The following is a 20,408-nucleotide window of genomic DNA, read 5'->3' as shown; positions in this document are numbered from 1 at the left end:
CTACCGGTCCGTTTGTCAAGGCACTTTTAAGATATGAATCCAAAATTCACATGTTGTTTGTTGTTCCTTAAATTGGAAATACCAAAAAAAAAAAGTAAAATTATTTACTTTGCTTCGCCAGATTGAATCACATAAAAAATTATGTTGTCCTTAAAGTGTGATTCGCCCCCTTATGAATTGTTGATGGGTTACAGGTCAATTGCATCGAGGATAAGACAAGCTGCGTGCAACAATCACGCAAGGTCCACGTAGGAACTTTTCAATGCGGTGGATCTTCTGGAAGATTCTATTAGTAGACCTGTCACGCCCCAAAATTCGGGTATAGAGTGTGCACCCTCAGACCCGAGTTTCAGTTCATAACTCGTACACAAAGTGTACTAATTTATTTCCTTAATCGGTTTAATCAGAGATAATAATTATATTCAATATAAGGTCCACCATAATCTCAATCACACATACATAATACTTAGCACCAATCAACTAAACATGTATAAATCTTGATGACCCTTAAAATAAAATGAACCTTAAAATCATTCACTTATTATACCATTATACTATAATGATATTTATTCCATGCTAACATTATTTCAAAGAAATAAATCTAAATAATTGCTTAAAGTCTCAAAATAAATACTAGTATGCATTATTAAACTATGCTAACAGAATAAAACATATAATCAAAAATTGTCTAATGCCGTCACTTCATCTTCAGATAAGTATGCACATGTTTCAGGTGGGTCGTGTTCAGGTACAGTAGATCCCTCCAGTTCTTGCGTCACATCATCTGCTAATAGCTCCTCTATATGGTTTTTCCATCAATAAAAATGTAAGCTGACCAGGCTTAGTGATATAACCCAGCATTGTTCATAATCATAGCAATTAAAATAATATATAAATACATGTACAATGATATGAATGTAAAATGATGTATGAATATATTAAATGAGATAATCGTCCATCTGTTCGGGTTGGAGGTCGTCAACCCGCATCCACCCATTAGGTAGGCTTCCACCTTTCGGTAGGCTTGTACATAGCCCGCATCTGGTAACGCTCTACCAGGATCAACATTTCTTCCAGGGAGGGACCGTAGGATCGACCATGCATTATGCAATGCAATGAATGAGGGATGATATGTAAATGCATATTTTTCATATTTGGCATAGTTGTCTCGCTTAAAATATTCACATATAAATTTATCGTACAATTATCATATCAAAATATTCAAACCAGTAAATCAATCAAACAATCACAATGATTTATTTTAATTTTAATGAATTATGAGACAAGTTGGGTTACTCACCTGAGTTTGGTAGTATTGACTCTGCAATGTAATTAAGTTGATTTGAATTCCGGAGTCTATCGATTATATCAACGATATTATTATTCATTTATTTGTAATAATATCATTTATTTGTATTACATGGTGGGGTTCACCTTTGATTAACATTCTAAGTGGCCAAATCTAAAATAATCAAATAATTAAAATTACATGTTTATGTAAATTTAATTATCAAGATCTAAATTTTTTTTTAAAATCCTTAAATTGAATGTCAAATAATTAATCGGGGTGGCCCACCGGATAATTGGATCATCCAGATTCTTGAGGTATTATCATGTTTTGCCTCTACACATTAGATGGATGGTGTGGATCTAACCACACAAATACCAATGGCCCATCTCGACCTTCTACGCCAAGTGATACCAACACTTGTGCAAAAATCTAAGATTTCTTTATTAAACACTTTTAGATCTGATTAATGTAGCCTATCTGATGGTCAGATTGATTTAAAAATTATGGCCCTTGTATATTTTGGCCTTAGGGATCATATGATTCCTACAGATATATCTTAGCACAATCAGATTCCATCCATTCAATATATCCTAAAATATTACTAACCAGATCTGAAAGATCATAAAAATATCACTTTATTAAAATTAACTCTACACACCTATACAATGATCGTGTGGATGATCCACACCATCTATTGTATAGATTGGGAAGAAATTCATAACATAGTAAAAAATTAAAAAGATCAAACGATTAGAATTTACCCGATTAAGTCTTCTTAGAATTTCCTCTTCCTTTTACTTTAGGGCTTCCTATCGTATCCCTTTTTAAAGAATTTTCTCATAAGATAGGATGAGCACATCCTCTCTTATCCTGAATTTGAAATTTTTTATGATATTTAATAAAAAAAATTTGTTATTACTACTTCAAAAATTGATCCCTAAACTTCTCTCTCAATTAAGAATTTCGCTACCAACTCAACTATTGACTTGTTTTTATTTTTTATTTAAAAATAAATTCTTTAAATATTTAATTTAGTTTTTTTTATAATGTACCAAATTTTAGGGTTGTTACAAGACCTATTTGCAATATTCTTAGAAGGAAATTCCTATCTATAAGATCTAATGGTTTTGGAGGGATTTGTTGGAGGAAAAGAATTTTGGACCAGAATGGTCCAATTTATATAGGCACTAGGGAGTGAACCATTGCTAGGTGGTCATCAATGGATTAGAATGTTTGAAAAATGTTTCTGACTGTTGATCATTAATTTGAGCCGTTTTAAATAGTTAGATTGAAAGATCTAACCGTTGGATCATTATAACTTGTCCGTTTTCGGACCGTTGTGGCTTTTAAGAATGTTATCCGTTCTCAAAATGGCTGACCGTTTCAAATTAATAATCCAACTATTTTCTATAGTATATAAAACCTAGGTCATATTAGACTACTCTCACCCAGGCTCATATCAGATCACTCGCACCATCTCGGGAAGGTTCGCGAGGGAGCGACTACTCTGCGACACGATATGCACATGCGAAGTGCAAAGTGTGTCAACTCGCGCTACTATAACCACACTGCCCACACCTATGACCATGCGTGCTACACGCTGGAACACACAACCTGGGTATCTCAATCTCCAAGTAAGAATACTACATACCTCCACATAGAAACCACAATATTTCTTTTCTCATTTCTGATGTAGGACAAAAGTAAAAATTGTACTTTTTTATTTGAAAATTTCTAAAATTGTTTTGGCGGCAAAATGAACGTTTTAAAATGTTTTTATTTTTCAAAAAATAAATTTCAACATTGTTAATTAAGTTTCCCATGATGATTTTATTATTATTTAAGATTGACCATTCACGCACGCAGCAGGGATTCCTCTTAGCTCCTGGAATACGCAAAAACACATAAGAGTACATACAGATCAACCCATTACTGTTAAAGATTTTGACAGCAGGGCCACAATGATATCTATGTTTTATCCACACCGTTTTTCTGTTTTGCCAGCTCATTATATGTCATTAACACTAAAATAAGTAAATTCAAAGCTCAATCATCGATAATGATCATTCCACAGTTGAAAGCTTCTTAGAGCTATTGTGATGTTTATTTGCCATTCAATCTGTTCCAAAGGTCACGCATTCCTTAGACGAAGGTATTGATCCAAAACTTCCACTCTCTTAAGAAAATTACAACGATGCATGGGTAGGCGTTCAATACCCACTGTTTCTTATGTTGTGGTCCAGTTACGTTTTGGATCTGCATCATTATTGGGCCCATGCCTTTAAATGAGCTGGAAAATTGGATGATGGGCATGGATAAAACACATACATCACGGTGGGCCCCCACAGTGCTTGGTCTCCGAATTTTGGATTTCCCTGTACACATGGCATCATGCTAGCGTTGAAGAAAGTTATCCACTCATGTGTGTGGAAATCAGTTGCTGTGTCTCAGGTAGTCCCTAGGGAAGTCGGATTGCGTACTGTATGCTTTTATTGTATTGACTAAATTCTGTTGGGTAATCCACTCCGTCCATCTATATTTTCAGTTTATTTTAGGGGTCAAGCTCAAAATTGAAGCATATCCAATGCTCAACTGAACCACACCACACCACGGGAATGGGAATAATGATTTCTGCCGTTGAAACCTTGCTGGGCCCACAGTTATGTTTATTTGTCATCCAACTTGCTCATAAGATCACACGGACATGGATGAAGGGAAAATATATATATATATATATATATATATATATATATATATATATATATATATCTATATATATATATATATATATATATATATATATATATATATATCAGCTTGATTCAAAATTTCTCGGACCCCAAGAAATTTTCAACAGTGGACATTTAATTCACAATTTTTCCTGTGGTGTGGTCCACTTGAGCTTTGGATATGTTTCAAATTTTTGTCTCCAGCCCTGAAATTATCAGGTTAAATGGATGGATGGAAGAGTTGAAATACATAAATTATTATAGACCCCACAGAGTTTACTCAGTACACACTGAGTCACTGACTACGCAATCCACTTCCTATTGTGGGAAGCTTTGTAGGGCCAGCAACGGTGGGACGGAATAGGCCCACAGATTACAGCGCGACATATGAACGCGTGTGAGTACAGCGCGACATATGAACGGTCTATGGAAATGTGGATGTACCAAGGCATAAATGATTTGAATATCGAAAAGCACCAGGATTGGCAAATGTTGCCTCTTGTGCAACATAACACGTGTGCTGGCAGGTACACGTAATACCGGAGATGCGGGGGTGTCCGAAATCAATGCCATCTTTTCAGTCAAATTTAAAGTTTTTTTTTTTTTTTTTTAATTTTATTATTATTTTTAATCAAAAGTGCTCCAAGGTATAGTCATTTTAAAAGAATATTCTCCCTTATAATTTTTTTTCTTCTTCTTTTTAACTATTTAGAGCTATTTTAGTTTTTCAAGGATTAAAATACTCTTTGACTTTATGAGTTTGAGTTGTACATGTGCCAAGAGCTTTTTAGTCTCAATTTCAATATATAATGTGACATCACGTAGTGATGAGGCTCACTTAGATGTAGATCCCATTCATTTATTTTCTTCCTAGCCCGATATTTCAAGAAGAAGACAAATTTCAATTGAATACAAGCTCTCGATAGCCCACACCAACTGATAATGATGACCATTTACTCCTTACTTATCTTATACTGTCGCGGTCCACCTTATGTACTTCTTAGCCCATGACCTTAAATTAAATTAATTTGAATCCAATGGAGTGGATTCAAGACATACTCATGGTGGGCCCACAACCATTATACCCTTAATACATGACAATCTAGACCCCTAATACACAACAACCTGGACCTGACACATGTTCACAACCAAGACCTCTAACACATGACAACTTTGACCCCCTACACATGATAACCTTGACCCTTAATACACGACAACCTAAACCCTTAACACATGACAACCTCGGCCCAAGATGGTGTGACCCTTATGATGGGACCCACCCTAATGTATGTATTTTGTATCAACGCCATCCATCCACTTTTGTCATATCATTTTATGACAAAATCCCAAAAATAAATCAGATTTAATAATGAGGTTAGCCATACTATAAACAACAGTAGTAATAAAATCTCATACCATTAAAAACTATTTAGGGCGCACCTTAGTGTTTATTGAAATTGCGCTGATTGTCTAACATGGCACGCAAAAGTTTGGCAAAGCTTAGAATTACGGTTGAGTCTTATATAGGGGGTGAATAGGACTACTTAAAAATTATGTCTTAAAAAACAATTAATGCTTAGGCCTCCACACTAAGTAGGTCAAAGTAAATAAATTACAAACTATTCAACTAATTGAACAACTAATCTATGTGAGATATGTGAAAATATCAATTGTGTGTGTACTCAATCAAGTATGTTTAACTATGAAAATATCGATTGTATGTGTACTCAATTAAGTATGTTTAACTGTGAAAATTTCAATTGTGTGTGTACTCAAGCAACTAATGCATAATATAAATTAAACAAATCCAATCATAAGCATAATAAATTTGCAAACATCAATAATCACAAACATAACAATGTATAGTGATTTAATTAATTGCCTACTCCACTCCCGGAGGATGCGCGCTCCTCGAGTGTATCGGATTTTATTATCTTATGAGTTTTCAAGAGGTTCACCCCTAACCTTTATAAGAGTACAGTCTCGTAGGAAGCTCACTCGGAAACTTCAAATGTTTTCTATAGACTAACCAATAACCCCAATCATAATCGAATGACTCAAATTTACTTTCGTCGAAGGCTCTTACGAAGAGTAATATGTACGCACCTGTGTCTGGTGAATTCATTCTTACACAAGAAATTATTTGAGTTTGGATTACAAACTCTATACGCAATCTTACACAATGAAAGAGTATACGGACTCTAAAATGATAACCTTACTTGTCGGATTGAGTCTCATTGTAACTACTTGCTTGAGATGCATCTTTACTTCTTAAATCTGCTTCTTTTGTGATCCCCCGATCTTTGAAGTCAATATTATTCTGCTTTTTTGAACTGGCCACCTTTCACTTGATACTCTAATAAGCATACTAAAATAATGGAAAATAAGTTTAATCTCCTATAACTATGGGATAGTTGATTTTAAATTAGGATTCACCTAGATGGGTATTCTAAATGATGTTTAGATAAGGATTTATCCATGGATGTAGAGTTTAAACTCTACAGAATGTAAGATACCATATTATTCATCAAATGGAGCTTGAGATGCTCATTAGAGTGATAAAATATAATGATGAAGGTATGAATATTTTTTGGGTGATAGCCTAAGAATGGTGAGAAGTATTGGGACACACTAGGGCTTCTAATTCACTCAAAACCATCATTTGCTCAAAGATCAAATTGCAAATTATCAAGAGAGAGCTCAAATAGATCGCTAACGGCTAGTCTCAATCAATCAAGTGATACTTTGATCGATCAAACTTCGGTTCAATTTAGAGCAAAATATTGGTGGATGTTTTTGCACACCTTTGATCAATTGAGTGAAGGGCCTTCGATCGATCGAGACCAATTAAAGGTTTGCTCGATTGATCGAAGATCGATCAAACTTGTGCATTTTGTTTATATTTCTTTCAACGCACTTTGCACATGAACTAGCCAGCACAAACCTGATGACTAAGGATTTTCCTATTTAGAACAAGTCATTTAGGGTAGGTTGTTTGGGAAGTAAATGGGTCTAGGGTTATAATTATCAATGTACCTCATGTTTACCTATTGTCTCCGGCCTTGATGCCTCAAGTCTTCGAGTTTTTGGTCTTCAGTATTTTCTTGTGGAGGCTCAACCAACTCAGAACACGTAGCACACGTTATTGAAAAAATGAGGTACTAATAATCTCCCCCTTTGTCAATTATGTGACAAAGATAAATTAGACCCTATCATAGTTAATAGTAATGAAAAACAAAAAAGAACTAAAAATATTACATGTCAAATATAAAGATTTACAATTTAAATATGTAGAAATGACATGAATACACTTGCAATGCTCCTATTAAATTGCTCCCTTAATCTTCATCAATTCCCTACAACAAATAGAACTTACAAAGCAACATTCAACTTGTTTTGGTGAGACTTGTTCTTTCTCCCTCTTTTTGTCAATAAATAATAAAGGAACAGTTGCATGGATATACTTAGAAGTACAAACATTCAGCATCGTACATTTACCTAATTTAATATTTTTCATGTACCAAAATTATTCCCTAATCTTATCTATGTGGGTCAATTAATTCAAAATCAATGCCTAGTAATTGTTTTACCTGATGTTTGTTTCATGCAAGATCTAGCAACAAGAAAACTAATTGAGAGGAGTAGGAGGAAAGGGCAGCTCTTCATGTTGCACATTGATCCATCTATTTACCAACAACTTATTTTCTTTCCTTCTTATGTTGATATTATGCATGCAAATAAAGTGTTCAAATCTTGGCATTATCGCCTTCATCATCCACACTTCGATGGATTATTTCACATGTTTTCTTCTGGTATTTTAGATCAATTAAGTATAAATAACTCTTTTCTTGATCTATCATGCTCTTCATGTTGTTTGTCTAAAAGTAAATCTTTGCATTTTTCTCTAACTACTTCTCGTTCTACTGCACATTTTGAGATAGTATAAACTAATGTTTAGCGGGCATCCCTTGTTTTATCCATGTTTAGCATGAGGTATTATGTGATATTCATAAATGATCTCACCGGATATACTTGAATATATTCCATGCACTTAAGTCACAAGTTTTTCATATTTTTAAATAATTCTACCATACGGTGGTCACTTAATTCAAGAAAAAAATATTAAGATTCTTCGATTAGATTTTGGTGGAGAATGTCTCTTTACAATTTGAAGCATATTGATGGGATCCTTTGATCATTCATCAGAAGATTTGTCCAGATATTCCTCAGCAAAATGGTGTCACTGATAAAAAATTTAAAAAAATAAAAATAAAAATTCGTCATATTGTCGAGACAGCCAACACTTTGATAGATGACTCCTTTGTTCCAAGTACCTTCTAGGCTTCTTTTTTTTTGGATTAAGATTCAATTATATTATAGATGAAGAAAATTTTTACAGGAATTACAGTTCGAGCAGGACTTCTAGGCTTAGGTAATGCTCCATTCTGTCAATCTCATAAAGCGTATGCCAATAAAATTTCTGTAAAATACTTGTCATTACTATGTTTTCCTTGGTTATCTTCCTTCATACTCATTATTTTATATTTTTTATGTTCATCTTTCTATACATGAACGAAATAAGATTCCTTAAAAATTCGTCTGCTCATGTATATCTATTTTGAATGCACCTAAAAGGAATATTGTTATTATGACCCAAATGCACATCGTGCTCATGTTTTAAGAAATGTTGTCTTCTTATAACATGTTCCATTTCATATTTCACTCTCTTCTACTCTGCAAAATACCTTTGTTAGATTGATAGGCCTCACTTAGTTTCTAGATATATCTTCTACTTCACATGTAACTCTTACTTTTGTAAATTTCTCCATAATGACAGAAAAAAGCACTTCCCTTTCCTCATCCCCCTCTTATTTCTCAACTTGTAGCCCATCCAATTATGTTTTAGGTACGCCGTTCTAATCGTCCATTGTATCCTTTAAACAGACTCACATGCTCTATGTTTTATGATATATATTGAGTCTATTTTTATACCCCCCTCATATTCTTAGGCTTCTACACAACAATGTTGGAGTGACACAATGGAAAATAAGGTACAGGGCCTACTCAATAATCATATATGAGATCTCATTCCATGCCTACCTAGCTGAGATTAAATCATATGAGACTCTTGAATGGTACAAGACTTGTCTTGTTGCATAGTAATATAAATACGAGTACAACATTGACTATGAGGAGATCTTTAACCAAGTAGCTAAGATGAAGATTGTTTGAAGTCTATACTATGCCAAAATTGCGAATTTGCAACAAATGAATTGCTTGGTTTAACGACGGAATGAATCCGTCGCTAATGGAAAAGGTCTGTCACCAATCCCTTTTCCTCGATCTATAGTCCAAAGAAGTCGTGGAATTTCGCGATGGACCAAAACCCGTCACTAAAATCTAATTTACGACGGATTTGCAAGGGATATTGGTCTGTCGTAAACTTGCGACGGACTAAATCCGTCGCTAATTTTAAATTTTCATTTTCCTTCCCGAAATAGCAATTCGCGGTGGTTTTTAGTTGCTTTTGCGACGGTGCATGCAAGGACATTTGCCTAAGAATATGGTGGAAAATTATGTTTTTAAAATATGGTGGAAAATTACATATATTTTTTTTGTAGCCTAAGAATTGTTTTTTAATAGAACTTCAATGGTTTAATTGTACATATTTGTATCTAAGATTATTTTTTAACAATTGATTGAATGCAAAAAATAAAAAAAATAATATTTATTTTGTTTTTATATCAAATGAGTGGAAATTATTATTAATTTTTTAATTTTAAACTAATATTTAAATGATTTGTAATATCACATGAAAAAGAATATTGAGAAGTTTAAAAATTTTAACAATGTTTGAGAAAAATTGAGATTTTGAAAAAGAAAAACAGTGATTTAAAAAATATATATATTTTTTTTGGGGAAAAAAAAAAGGAAATATTAAATGAAGTTATAATTTTGAAAAAAAAAAAGAATTTGATTCCGAGAAAAAAATAATATCCTGAAAAAGAAAATTAAAAAGATTAAAAAATTTTGTGAAAATTTTGACAACTTTGAAAAATAAAAATATTTTGAAAAAGAAAACGAGAGATCGTATATTGAAAAATAAAATAAAATTGAGAAGTCCGATAAAAATTGACAAGTTTGAGAAAAATGCTTTAAAAAAATGGAGAAGTTTGAAAGAATTGAAAATTTGAAGATACAACGATATTAAAAAATCAATACTTTTAACAAAAAAAACAAACATTTTGAAAAGGAAAATAAAGAAGTTGAAAATGTTTATGTATTGAAAAATAATTGAAAATGTTCGAAAATTGAAATTAAAAGAAAAATTTATTTATAAAAACAATGAGATTTTGAAAAAAAAATTTATATATCATTTTAAAAAAGAAAATTGAAAAGTTGAGAATAAAATGGTGCTTTTGAAGAAAAAAAATCGGCATTTTGAAATTTTTATGAAAAAAAAATTAATTAATTAAATTTTAAGAAAATATTTGAGATTTTGAAAATAAAATTTCAGAATTTGTATATATATATATTTTTTGAAATATCTAATAATAAAAATGATATTTTGTTAAAAGTTTTCAAAGAAAAATTTAGAGTAAAAAAACATACATTTTGAAAAATTGTGATTTTCAAATGGAAATTGAGATTTATCTGTGAAAGAAAAAACATTTTTTTACCAAATTATTAGGCACATCCACTAATTGAACCTTTAACCATTTTTGGACAATCTAATTAGTCCAGATTGAAGAGTAAATAACTTCAGATATTTAAATCAAATTTCACTCAAAAAGATTTTTTTTAAAAAAATGTGAAAATTTTAACAACTTCGAAAAAATATAATATTTTGAAAAAGAAATTGAGATTGTGTTTTGAAAAAAAAAATAATAATAATTGAGAAATTCCAAAAAAATATATTTTTAAAAAGAAAATGGGGAAGCTGAAAGAATAGAAATTTTGAAGATAAAAAATGAGATTAAAAATTTGAGATTTTGATAAAAAAAAAAAAACTGACATTTTGAAAAGGAACATTAAGAAGTTAAAAATATTATGAATTTGAAAAAGAAATTAAAAAATGTTCTAGAAATATTGACATATTAAAAAAAAAAAAAAACATTGAGATTTTTACAAACAATTATCATTTTGAAAAAGAAAATTAAAAAGTTGAAAATAAAATAGTACTTTTCAGAAAAAAAAAAAAATAGCATCTTGAAAATTTTGAGAAGTTTGAATAAATTGTAAAGTTTGATTAAAAAAAAATATAGATTTTGGTAAATTTTGAGATTTTGAAAAAAAAAAATTCAGAATTTGCATTTTGAAAAAAAAAAAAAATTGAAAAATTTGATAAAAAAAAATGAGATTTTGTTAAAAGTTTTAGAAAAAAAAAACAAAATAAAAAGATGGACATTTTGAAGAAAAAAAAAATGAGATTTTTAAAAAAGAAAATGATATTTATCTGTGAAAAAATAAGATTTTTTTACTAAATTACTAGGGACATCCACTAATTGAACCTCTAACAGTTTATGGAAACATTCACTTGTGAAAAAATGATAGCCCAATTATAATGAAGTATAATTGCGAGATTAACTTGTAATGGTGAGATTGATGGATTCTATGATCGAGTCATCCTAAGGTTGATTGGAACGGTCAAATATGTTCAAAATGTGCTAATTAGGATAGAGAAAACAAAAATCCGCTCAATATGACCTTCAATGAATTAGATCCATCTAAAACACTCTTCAAATGGGCATGATCAGTTTGTCTAGATTTAGACTGATTTTGGACAATCTGATCGGTCTAAATTAAAGAGTAAATATAACTTCAGATATTTAGAATACATTTCACTAAAATCTGATGTCAGATCGCAAGATATATGGCCCATCATATTGTTGATCAATCTTATCTGCCTAATATCTTTCGCTGAATATCTTTCTCATCTGAAGCTTGATCGAGGCGAGTAACTAGTCAAATCGAAGCTCCTGATTAGTATAATAGAGTGAATGGATCGTATTTCTAAATTGAACACCTACCATTATAAATTTCTTATGGGCTGCTTAAGTTTTATTTGTGTTTTCCCTTCATCCATGTATTTTTTTACCTATGACCTGTTCATATCTAAAATAAACATTATAGTGGGCCCCATCATGATGTGTGTAGAACATCAATACCATGCATTTGATGTGTCCCCTTTAGGTCAAGGGATGACCCAAAAATCAGCCATAAGCAAAACTCAAGTGGGCCATAGCATCTGAAACTATGTAAAGACATCCTAAAACATATAAAGGCACTTGGTGGGGCCCACATGAGTTTTGGATGTGACCAAAACTTGGTTTGATCCCTCATCTAAGTGGGACACATAATGATTTGGTTGGATCTGTGAATCACATCTAGGTGGGCCCAATATATGATTATGAATGTTTTAATGGGAGGGTAACCCCTCTCAACTATAGTATGTGGTGTGGCCCACCCAAGTCTTGGATTGACTTTATTTTTAAGCTCATTGCACACCATGGAATGGTACATCTAATTGATGGGGCAGATCCAAAGTTCAAGTGGACCCCACCATAGAAAAGAGTGGGATAGTGATCGAAAACGTCCATGGCCCAAAGAAGTTTTTAATGGTAGGCTTACAATCTTCACTGTTTTCTATGGTGGGGTCCACTCGAACTTTGGATCAGCCTCATATTTTGGCTCATGCTCTAAAATTTTGTGGTAAAATAGATGGATGGAGTGGATAAACCCCAAGTATACATGGTGGACCCCACAAAGTTTACTCATACACTCTGCATACTTGGCTGGGTACGCATGCTAGATGCTCAGCAAATTGCGTAGTTACTCACTATGCTTATGGTAATGAGTAAACTTTGTGAGGTCCACCATGATTTATGTATTCTATCTGCTCCGTCCATCCATTTTACAGATAATTTTATCACTTGAGCCCAAAAATAAAGCATATACAATGTTCAAATGGACCACACCACAGGTAACAGTTGAATTGAACGTTTAATTACTATTAAAATTTCTTGGGGGCCACGGAAGTTTTAGATCAAGCTTACTTTTGTGTTTTAACTTCATCCATTTCATCCATTTCTGTATGATCTTATGAACAGGTTGGATGACAAATAAACATCACTGTGGGGCCTAGCAAGGTTTGAACGGTGGAAATCATTATCCCCACTGTTTCCTGTGGTATGATCCACTTGATCATTGGATATGCTTCAATTTTGGGCTCAACCCTTCAAATTAGATGGAAAAATGGATGGACGGCATGGATAGACCACATACTTTCAAAGTGGGCCCAACTAAGTTACTCAGTACGATAAGACCATACTGAGTAACACAGTATGCAATCCGATTTCCGGACGCGGATTTCCTGCCGAAGCCTTCACGCACTGAAATGCTAGGTGGGGTCCAATGTGATGTTTGTGAGATATCCACACCGTCCATCCGTTTTGAGAGCTAATTTTAGGTCATTGGACAAAAAACGAGGTGGATCCAATATTTAAGTGGACCATACGAGAGGGAAAACCGTGGAAAGAGTTTCTTATCGTTGAAATCTTCCTAGTCTCCAGCTTGACGTTTATATGCCATCCAAACCGTTTATAAGGTCATTACCACTGGGATGAAGTGAAACCACCAAAAACGTTGCCTGCTATGAAACATTGTGGCCATACAAATGTTTTAAACGGTGGTCACTGAATCCTCACTGTTTCATCCAGTGCGCCACACTTGAGTTTTGGATCCACCTAATTTTTGGTCGTATGTCTTGAAATTATCTATTGAAACGGACGAACGGTGTGGATTTCTCATAAACATCACGGTGGGCCCCACTTAGCATACCAGCGCATGAACTTCATGCGCAAGGCTTCCGCAGGAGATCTTCGTCCTATCTCCTTTCTCTGTCTCTCTCGTACCCACACACCGGATCCACGTCTCGGCCCCCTCCAAAACCCTCTCTCTCTCTCTCTCTCTCTCTCTCTCTCTCTCTCTCTCTCCACCTACGCTCTTGTTGCCGAAGCCCTACCCACGCACGCCATCTCTCTCTCTCTCTCTGAAGCTCGGTTGAGGTATCTCTCTCTCTCTCTCTCTCTCTCTCTCTCTCTCTCTCTCTCTCTCTCTCTCAATCTCAATGACGATTTAGGGATTTGGGGATTTTAGGGTGGATTGTCCAAAATAGGAATGTGGGGATTTTGGGGTGGATTTGTCTCTCAATCTCAATCTCTCTCACGCTCTTGTTGCCGAAGCCCTACCCACCCACGCTCTTGTGCAGTCGATTTTTGTTTTGAACATTTGGTTAGCTTCTTTGTCTCTAGTTAGATTCTTTTTTTCTTTTTTTTTTTTTTTGTGTGTTTCCTTTTTTTCTTTTTGGGTGGTTATGAAATAAGTAGTTTTCAACTAAGCTGTACCTATTGGTTTGGTTGGAATTTCTGTGGCTGTGTGCTTCTTCTTTTTTCTTGCATTTATGGTATTAATTTAGGACAAGTGCTATGCATTTATTTGGACAAGGAATCTCACCAATGATAGAGATTGAAGGAGCCTTGAGAAAATTTGGGTACTGAACGAAACTATTTCTTGTGAAAGATTTGCTTTTCCAAGGTTTCTGGTTGTTTAGTTGTCATTTTCAATGGCAGTAAAGGCTCAAATAGAGGAGATATTTCTCTCTCTTGAACTGGGGCTTTGGATTTTTAAGTTAATTTATTCATGGATGGTTGAAAGTAACTGGAGAAAAAGAGGAAAATCTCTACCTATTAATTCTCCTCTCTGTGAACTAATGAACACCCATTACTACGTTTCAAGTATCTTTCACTTGGGTTTTAAAAAAATACATACATCTGCTAGTGATATAGAATTACATGATTGAAATGGTAATTTTATCCAAGGAATTTGTTTTTTCTAGTCTTATAAGTATTTAATGGGATGTGGGTGGTCAGGAATTGGTGAAAGGATTAGGAGGGGAAGGATAAGTTTGGTGTATTCTACTCTGACATTTAGAGTAGTGAGATCTTCCCATGGCTGAACTTTCATCCCATGAACTTCTTCTTTTGAATGGAGATATCAAGCATGGTATCACCAAGAGGACTCCCTTCTCAGCATCTTTAGCGAAATGGGTACTCAAAATTTTGATGTGGGGGATCTTCATTGCATGGATTGCTCTTATGTTTTTCTTCCCTATTGAGTTTGTGCGAGGATTGTACCAGAAATGGCTTGGAGCAACCAGAGAAACTGTCTTTGGGGTCACAGGTAGGCACCAGTGATGTTCTTCATCTTTTTTTCTTTTTTTTTTTTTCTTTTTTTTTTCTTTTTTCTTTTCGAGCCTTGAACAGAATTATGTGAAACTGGTAATGTTTGTTTGTGTTTGCACTGTAGGAAGTATATTCCTGATATTCGGTGCTGCAATTCACATTGTTGCATTTCCAGCGTTCATCTATGTAACTGCTTTCCCAAGTGAAAATGAAGAGTATGGTTTCCCATCATTTAGTTGGCACTTGGCAGTATAAAATTCTCCAAGTTGCATCAGTTCTATTTTTTTATTTGTAGGAATGAATAGGATGAGAAGAATCACATCTTTATACAACATGAATATGTTTGCTTAAGCTTTGCTAGAAACAATCTGGTTACTCACAGAGCATCCTTTCACTTACAGGATGAAGAAACCGAAATTTCCAAGGTTCCGATTATGGACATTTCCTGTCATTGTTGATGGACCATTTGGTGTCGTCTCTGCTGCAGAATTGATTGGGATACTCCTGTTTTCTGCATACATTATCTGGGCAGTTTCTGCTTATGCAATACAAATTCAGCAAGGAATATCTAAATTTCCCCTGCCTTTCAAAGAGAAAAGGTGTTTTCTTTAACTTGGTCAATCAGTTATGTATTTTGCTTGTCAGACAAACATGGCATTTTAGATGTTATTTCTTATAGTCTGATGCTTTTATAGTCCTATAAATTTGTGTTTCTTTCCCAGATCATCTGCCATAAGAGATAAAATAATGTGGATTTTGGGGCTATTCTAGGATTTCTATTCTAGTGGAGGGTCCATCAGTTGTTACTAGTTGGAAGGCTCCCAAATGGACATGGGTGGAGGTAGTAAGAAAAGACTTGATGGCCTATGGTCTAACTGAAGTTCTGGCCCTTTATAGAGTTGAATGGTGGAACAGAATTCATGTAGCCAACCCCAATTAGTTGGGATAGGGCTTAGATGATGATGATGATGATGATGATGGAGGGTCCATCAGCACTGCTTCTCTTGACAGTTGGTTCTACAGATATGTGCTTAAACTGACCTACTCATCTCCAACTGTACCTTGAAGCACCCATTATTTGGGAGTTTGGGGCCCGCTCATTAGCCCATGTCTCTTTATCAGCCTTCCAATCCCCGACACCACAAGGTCATGTGGCTCTGACCTTAGGATGCATTTCAATGCAGTATCAAAGAACATGGTGGGACAACATCAGCCTGATTCTAGCTCTGCCCACCTAAACCCTCAAATAAAAGAGGTTATAGGGCGATTAAAAAAAAAAAAAAACCTGCAATCACTGACCTACTAAAGTGTAAATATCTGAACTGTGTTTTCTTTCATTAGAATTCATAATTGAGGGTTTGGACTGAAGTATGTTGAACAAGTATTATGATTTACAATATGATTTTCTGTTCAATTTGGTCTCTAATACCATTTATGATCTGAATTTGATTTTTAGAACATTGGTTTAAGTCAAAATCAGCCAATATATTAATTAAGTTAATATTTTTGTATCGTTGGCTATGACATATCCCCTATTATTAAGTTAATATTATCTTTGTTTGAAGAGGTTACAGATTAAGTATGTTAAATTACTGGCTATATGTTAATTACCGTGAATTTTTTGCCTTTTGTAGTGTGGATGCATTTTCATTAGGACTACTTGGCAATAAGAATGAGGTGGATGTAAGTTTTCGAAACCTTAAATTAATCTTGAATCATTTATATCTTTATCATTTCATTTATATGCTGTCATCAGGGTCAACTTGTAACTCAGAATCCGCTCTGGTGTAAGACATTACGGTGCATGACGGTTCCCAGTAGGTTAAGTTGCAAATTATTATTAAGAGTTAGTTGGATATCTTTTATTTTTTATAGATGTTGTTAATAGTTGGATGGATGATGAATGTATTTGCGAATGTAAATAAAAATAAAGAACTTATATATATTATCAATGGAGGATATCTTGTTTAGGGGGACGTGAAATTTTGTAGCTTATGGTATGGTGCCCCAATATTGGTTGTATGTTAATAGTATGTAGTAGATAATACTAGGTTCATCTTGGTGTGAAGACTCCTTTGAATGAATTAGATGGTAATATAAATTTGCAAAATGGGCATGCTTCACGGTTCGTGATTTTGATGGTGGGTCCCACCATTCACATGGCTTGGATGTCCCACAGAAGTGATACTTTTTGGTGAGAGATGGGGTTGCATGCTTGGCATAGAGCCAGCTGTAGGTGGTCAATTCTCATGGAAAATGTTGTTGTGTATGGAATTTCTCAAAGCTCCGCTTTTCTTGTTTGTGCATGGAATTTCTCAAAGCTCCACTTCTCAAAGCCCACTTGATGATTTGATTGACCTGATGTTTTGTTCATGTTGGTGTGGTGCATATGTTGTTAGATGTTATACACATACCATGTGGGCCCAGTTTCACTACTTTTTTAAAGAAGAAATAAATGAGGCCATTTTGTAACTTCATCCCTTGGACACTACCTCCATGCCTTTTCTAAACGTGGAGGCATTGTTTGTTTTCTCATTTATGAGGTAAATAAGTGTTAAACGAGTAGTTTTTACCTACCTTTGTAAATGTTTTTGGGCCCACTATTACATTGAATAAGAATGGTACTTGTGGTCAGTGAATGGTTTCAGAATTATTTGATATGCTACCAGAGTACACAAGATTCATACACAGGCGCTAAGATTGTATATGTTGCTTGCAATAACTCATATTTACTGACTAAATTGTGGAACCCATTATCATTGAGTCACAGTCCCAAAATCAGATTGGTTGAACAATCCTAACCTCTGATTCATGGGTACTTTTTTGGCTGAAATAGGATGTTGGATGTATTTGTCTCATCCTTCTTCAATGTGGCTCTCATATAGGGCCACGTGAATCATCCAAATTATGGGACACGTTGTGGATGGAGCATATCTCTAAGTTCACAGTGATTAAGAAAGCCTAACCATTTGATTTGGAAGGTATAGAGCTCATTTTGCCTGTATTGGCCAATACTGCCGATACTCTTCAGTTTTTTTGTTGTGACAGATATTGTACACATAAAACTGTTTCTACTTTTTGGTGCGTGTGTTACACCTAAAACTGTTTCTAATCCTTGGTGTGTGTGCGCGCGCCTCTGTGTGCATGTAATGAACAAAATATATGCTATTTTACTATGTGAAAATTGCAATTGACCTATACGATATGCTCAGTTCTAAATGATATATTGCCATCATAAACATGTCTGTCAATAATTTCCTCCCTGCTTCGTTTTGTTGATATACTTTCAAATTTTGTTTTTTGATCTCTTATATAGGCTCAAATCTAGTTGAGAATGGGTTCCCATCCTTTCTATATGCTTGTAATGTGAGAAAAATGTGAAAGAAAATTGAAAATAGATTCTTATAGGTGTATTGGCTTTTATAAGCCGATAGGGCTAACAGTTTTAGGCGACCTATTTTCCCCCCTTTATTGTTTAACGAGGTAGACAATAACAGATCAGATATATATAGCCCTTCTTGTCTAATCCAAAACTTATTTTTCAATCCTTTAGGTAGGTGGAACTCTTTGTCAAGAATGTGGTGAAAGTATTGGGGAATGGTTGAGGACATTGTGAGCAATATGGTGCCTAGATTCACGAATCAGTTTTGTACAGAAGTTTTTAAGTTTCTAGGGCCACAACCATAGTTACTAAATCGGTATTTCTGTCCTTGAACTGTGAATCAGTTCAAGTGACCTGATTCACAGTTCGAATCACTAAAAATCTCTGATATTGGTCAATTTAGGGGCAGTTCACAAATAAAGCCAACATAGTTTGGTTCGTAATCTGGACAAGATTGAAACAAGTTCCAGAATTGTATCTAATAAGTCAGCGATAAATTTGGAAAAGGAATTTTAGTTTGTTTTGGATTTATTAACTTTAAAAACAGTGTACTTGAACCTTTAATTTAGTTCGAATTTGGAAAGTTCCAAAACAGAACCATATTCTACATGGAATGTTATTTAATAGGGAGGCTATAAATCAGATCATCAGATCATCCCTCAGAAAATTTTGACCATACAATTTCCGATCATTGCAATTGGAAGACACTTTACCATTCTAATCTAAAACTCCATCGCATGGTGACACTGTAATTTTCTTCCATTTGAATCAGGCTCATTGATCAGTTAAGTGGGCTTACCTGATCTTGGCCTGGGTTGCAATAACAATGAGGTACACATTTTGTGGCCAGCCTCACACCATTACTTTTAGTCATACTAATGGCTGTCCATTGATTCCGATGGTTTGTTCCAATTGATCAGTAGGTTGGCCTGATTTTCATATCAATATTCTACGCATGATGTGGGTGGGGAGAAAAAAAGGCTTGTCGTATGTGATGATCTCCTAGGAACTAAAACTTTATTTGTCTTGAATGGGAGGACTGGATTCCATAATTCTTTAAAACATCTATTGTATTCGGCAGGCAGAAGTGCTTGAGCTTTGTGGCCCACCATATTGTTTGTGTAACATTCTTTCCATACATCGGGTGCGCCCCACATATTTAGGCCCTGGGACCTAAAATCATCCCCATCCACAACCCATGTGGGCCACACTACAGGAATAATGAGTAGGGAATGCCAACCATATGTTTGTGTGGGATCCACCATGGTATTTATATTTCATGAAAGACGTTCATCACGTATCACTAATCAAGCTGAAGGGACAATCCAAAAGTCAGCTTGATCCAAAAATAAGGCGAGCCACAACATGTGGACTTGAGAGGTTTTAGGTGTGATTTACATTTTTCCTTGTGTGGCCCATCTGAATTTTGGATTGAGCTGATTTTTGGCATGTATGGTGATCATGATAAGAGTCACCTGATGGATGCAGAGTGGATGGATGTTACACAAGCAACATAATGCCCCCACAAAGCTTGGTGTTAAATAAGCATTTTGCAACCTATTATATAAAATATTTGTATATGAATTGGTTACGTACTATATGAATTGGAAGAAACTATGTTGAATTAGAAGATCGTATTGGTGTGCTGGATTAGGTGAACTTGAACTATGAATTGAGCTTATTAAAAACGAACTAGGAATTTTGAGTAGTGTTGAACCACAATGATGCAGGACATGAAATTCAAGTATGATGTGCAAGATTTT

The 20,408-nt window shown here is 34.3% G+C and overlaps 1 protein-coding gene across 1 annotated transcript; it reads left to right on the top strand.

The window, feature by feature from the left end:
* Positions 1–14,056: 14,056 nt before the first annotated feature.
* On the top strand, positions 14,057–16,802 carry LOC131220653 (ferric reduction oxidase 7, chloroplastic-like). The gene is made up of 3 exons (XM_058215444.1): positions 14,057–15,261; positions 15,388–15,478; positions 15,665–16,802. Exons 1-3 carry the CDS (start codon positions 15,030–15,032, stop codon positions 15,873–15,875), a joined length of 534 nt encoding a protein of 177 aa, XP_058071427.1. The 5' UTR covers positions 14,057–15,029; the 3' UTR covers positions 15,876–16,802.
* The last annotated feature ends 3,606 nt before the right edge of the window (positions 16,803–20,408 follow it).

Source organism: Magnolia sinica, chromosome 12 (assembly GCF_029962835.1).
Source record: "Magnolia sinica isolate HGM2019 chromosome 12, MsV1, whole genome shotgun sequence".
Taxonomy (NCBI): domain Eukaryota; kingdom Viridiplantae; phylum Streptophyta; class Magnoliopsida; order Magnoliales; family Magnoliaceae; genus Magnolia; species Magnolia sinica.
This window is presented reverse-complemented; position numbering and strand designations above follow the sequence as displayed.

Excerpts from the sequence above, each read along its gene's own strand:
- LOC131220653 (XM_058215444.1), top strand. The coding sequence starts at position 15,030 with ATGGCTGAACTTTCATCCCATGAACTTCTTCTTTTGAATGGAGATATC. Across the intron at positions 15,262-15,387 it reads AACTGTCTTTGGGGTCACAG|GAAGTATATTCCTGATATTC; the intron begins GTAGGCACCAGT and ends TTTGCACTGTAG. Across the intron at positions 15,479-15,664 it reads TTCCCAAGTGAAAATGAAGA|GATGAAGAAACCGAAATTTC; the intron begins GTATGGTTTCCC and ends TTTCACTTACAG.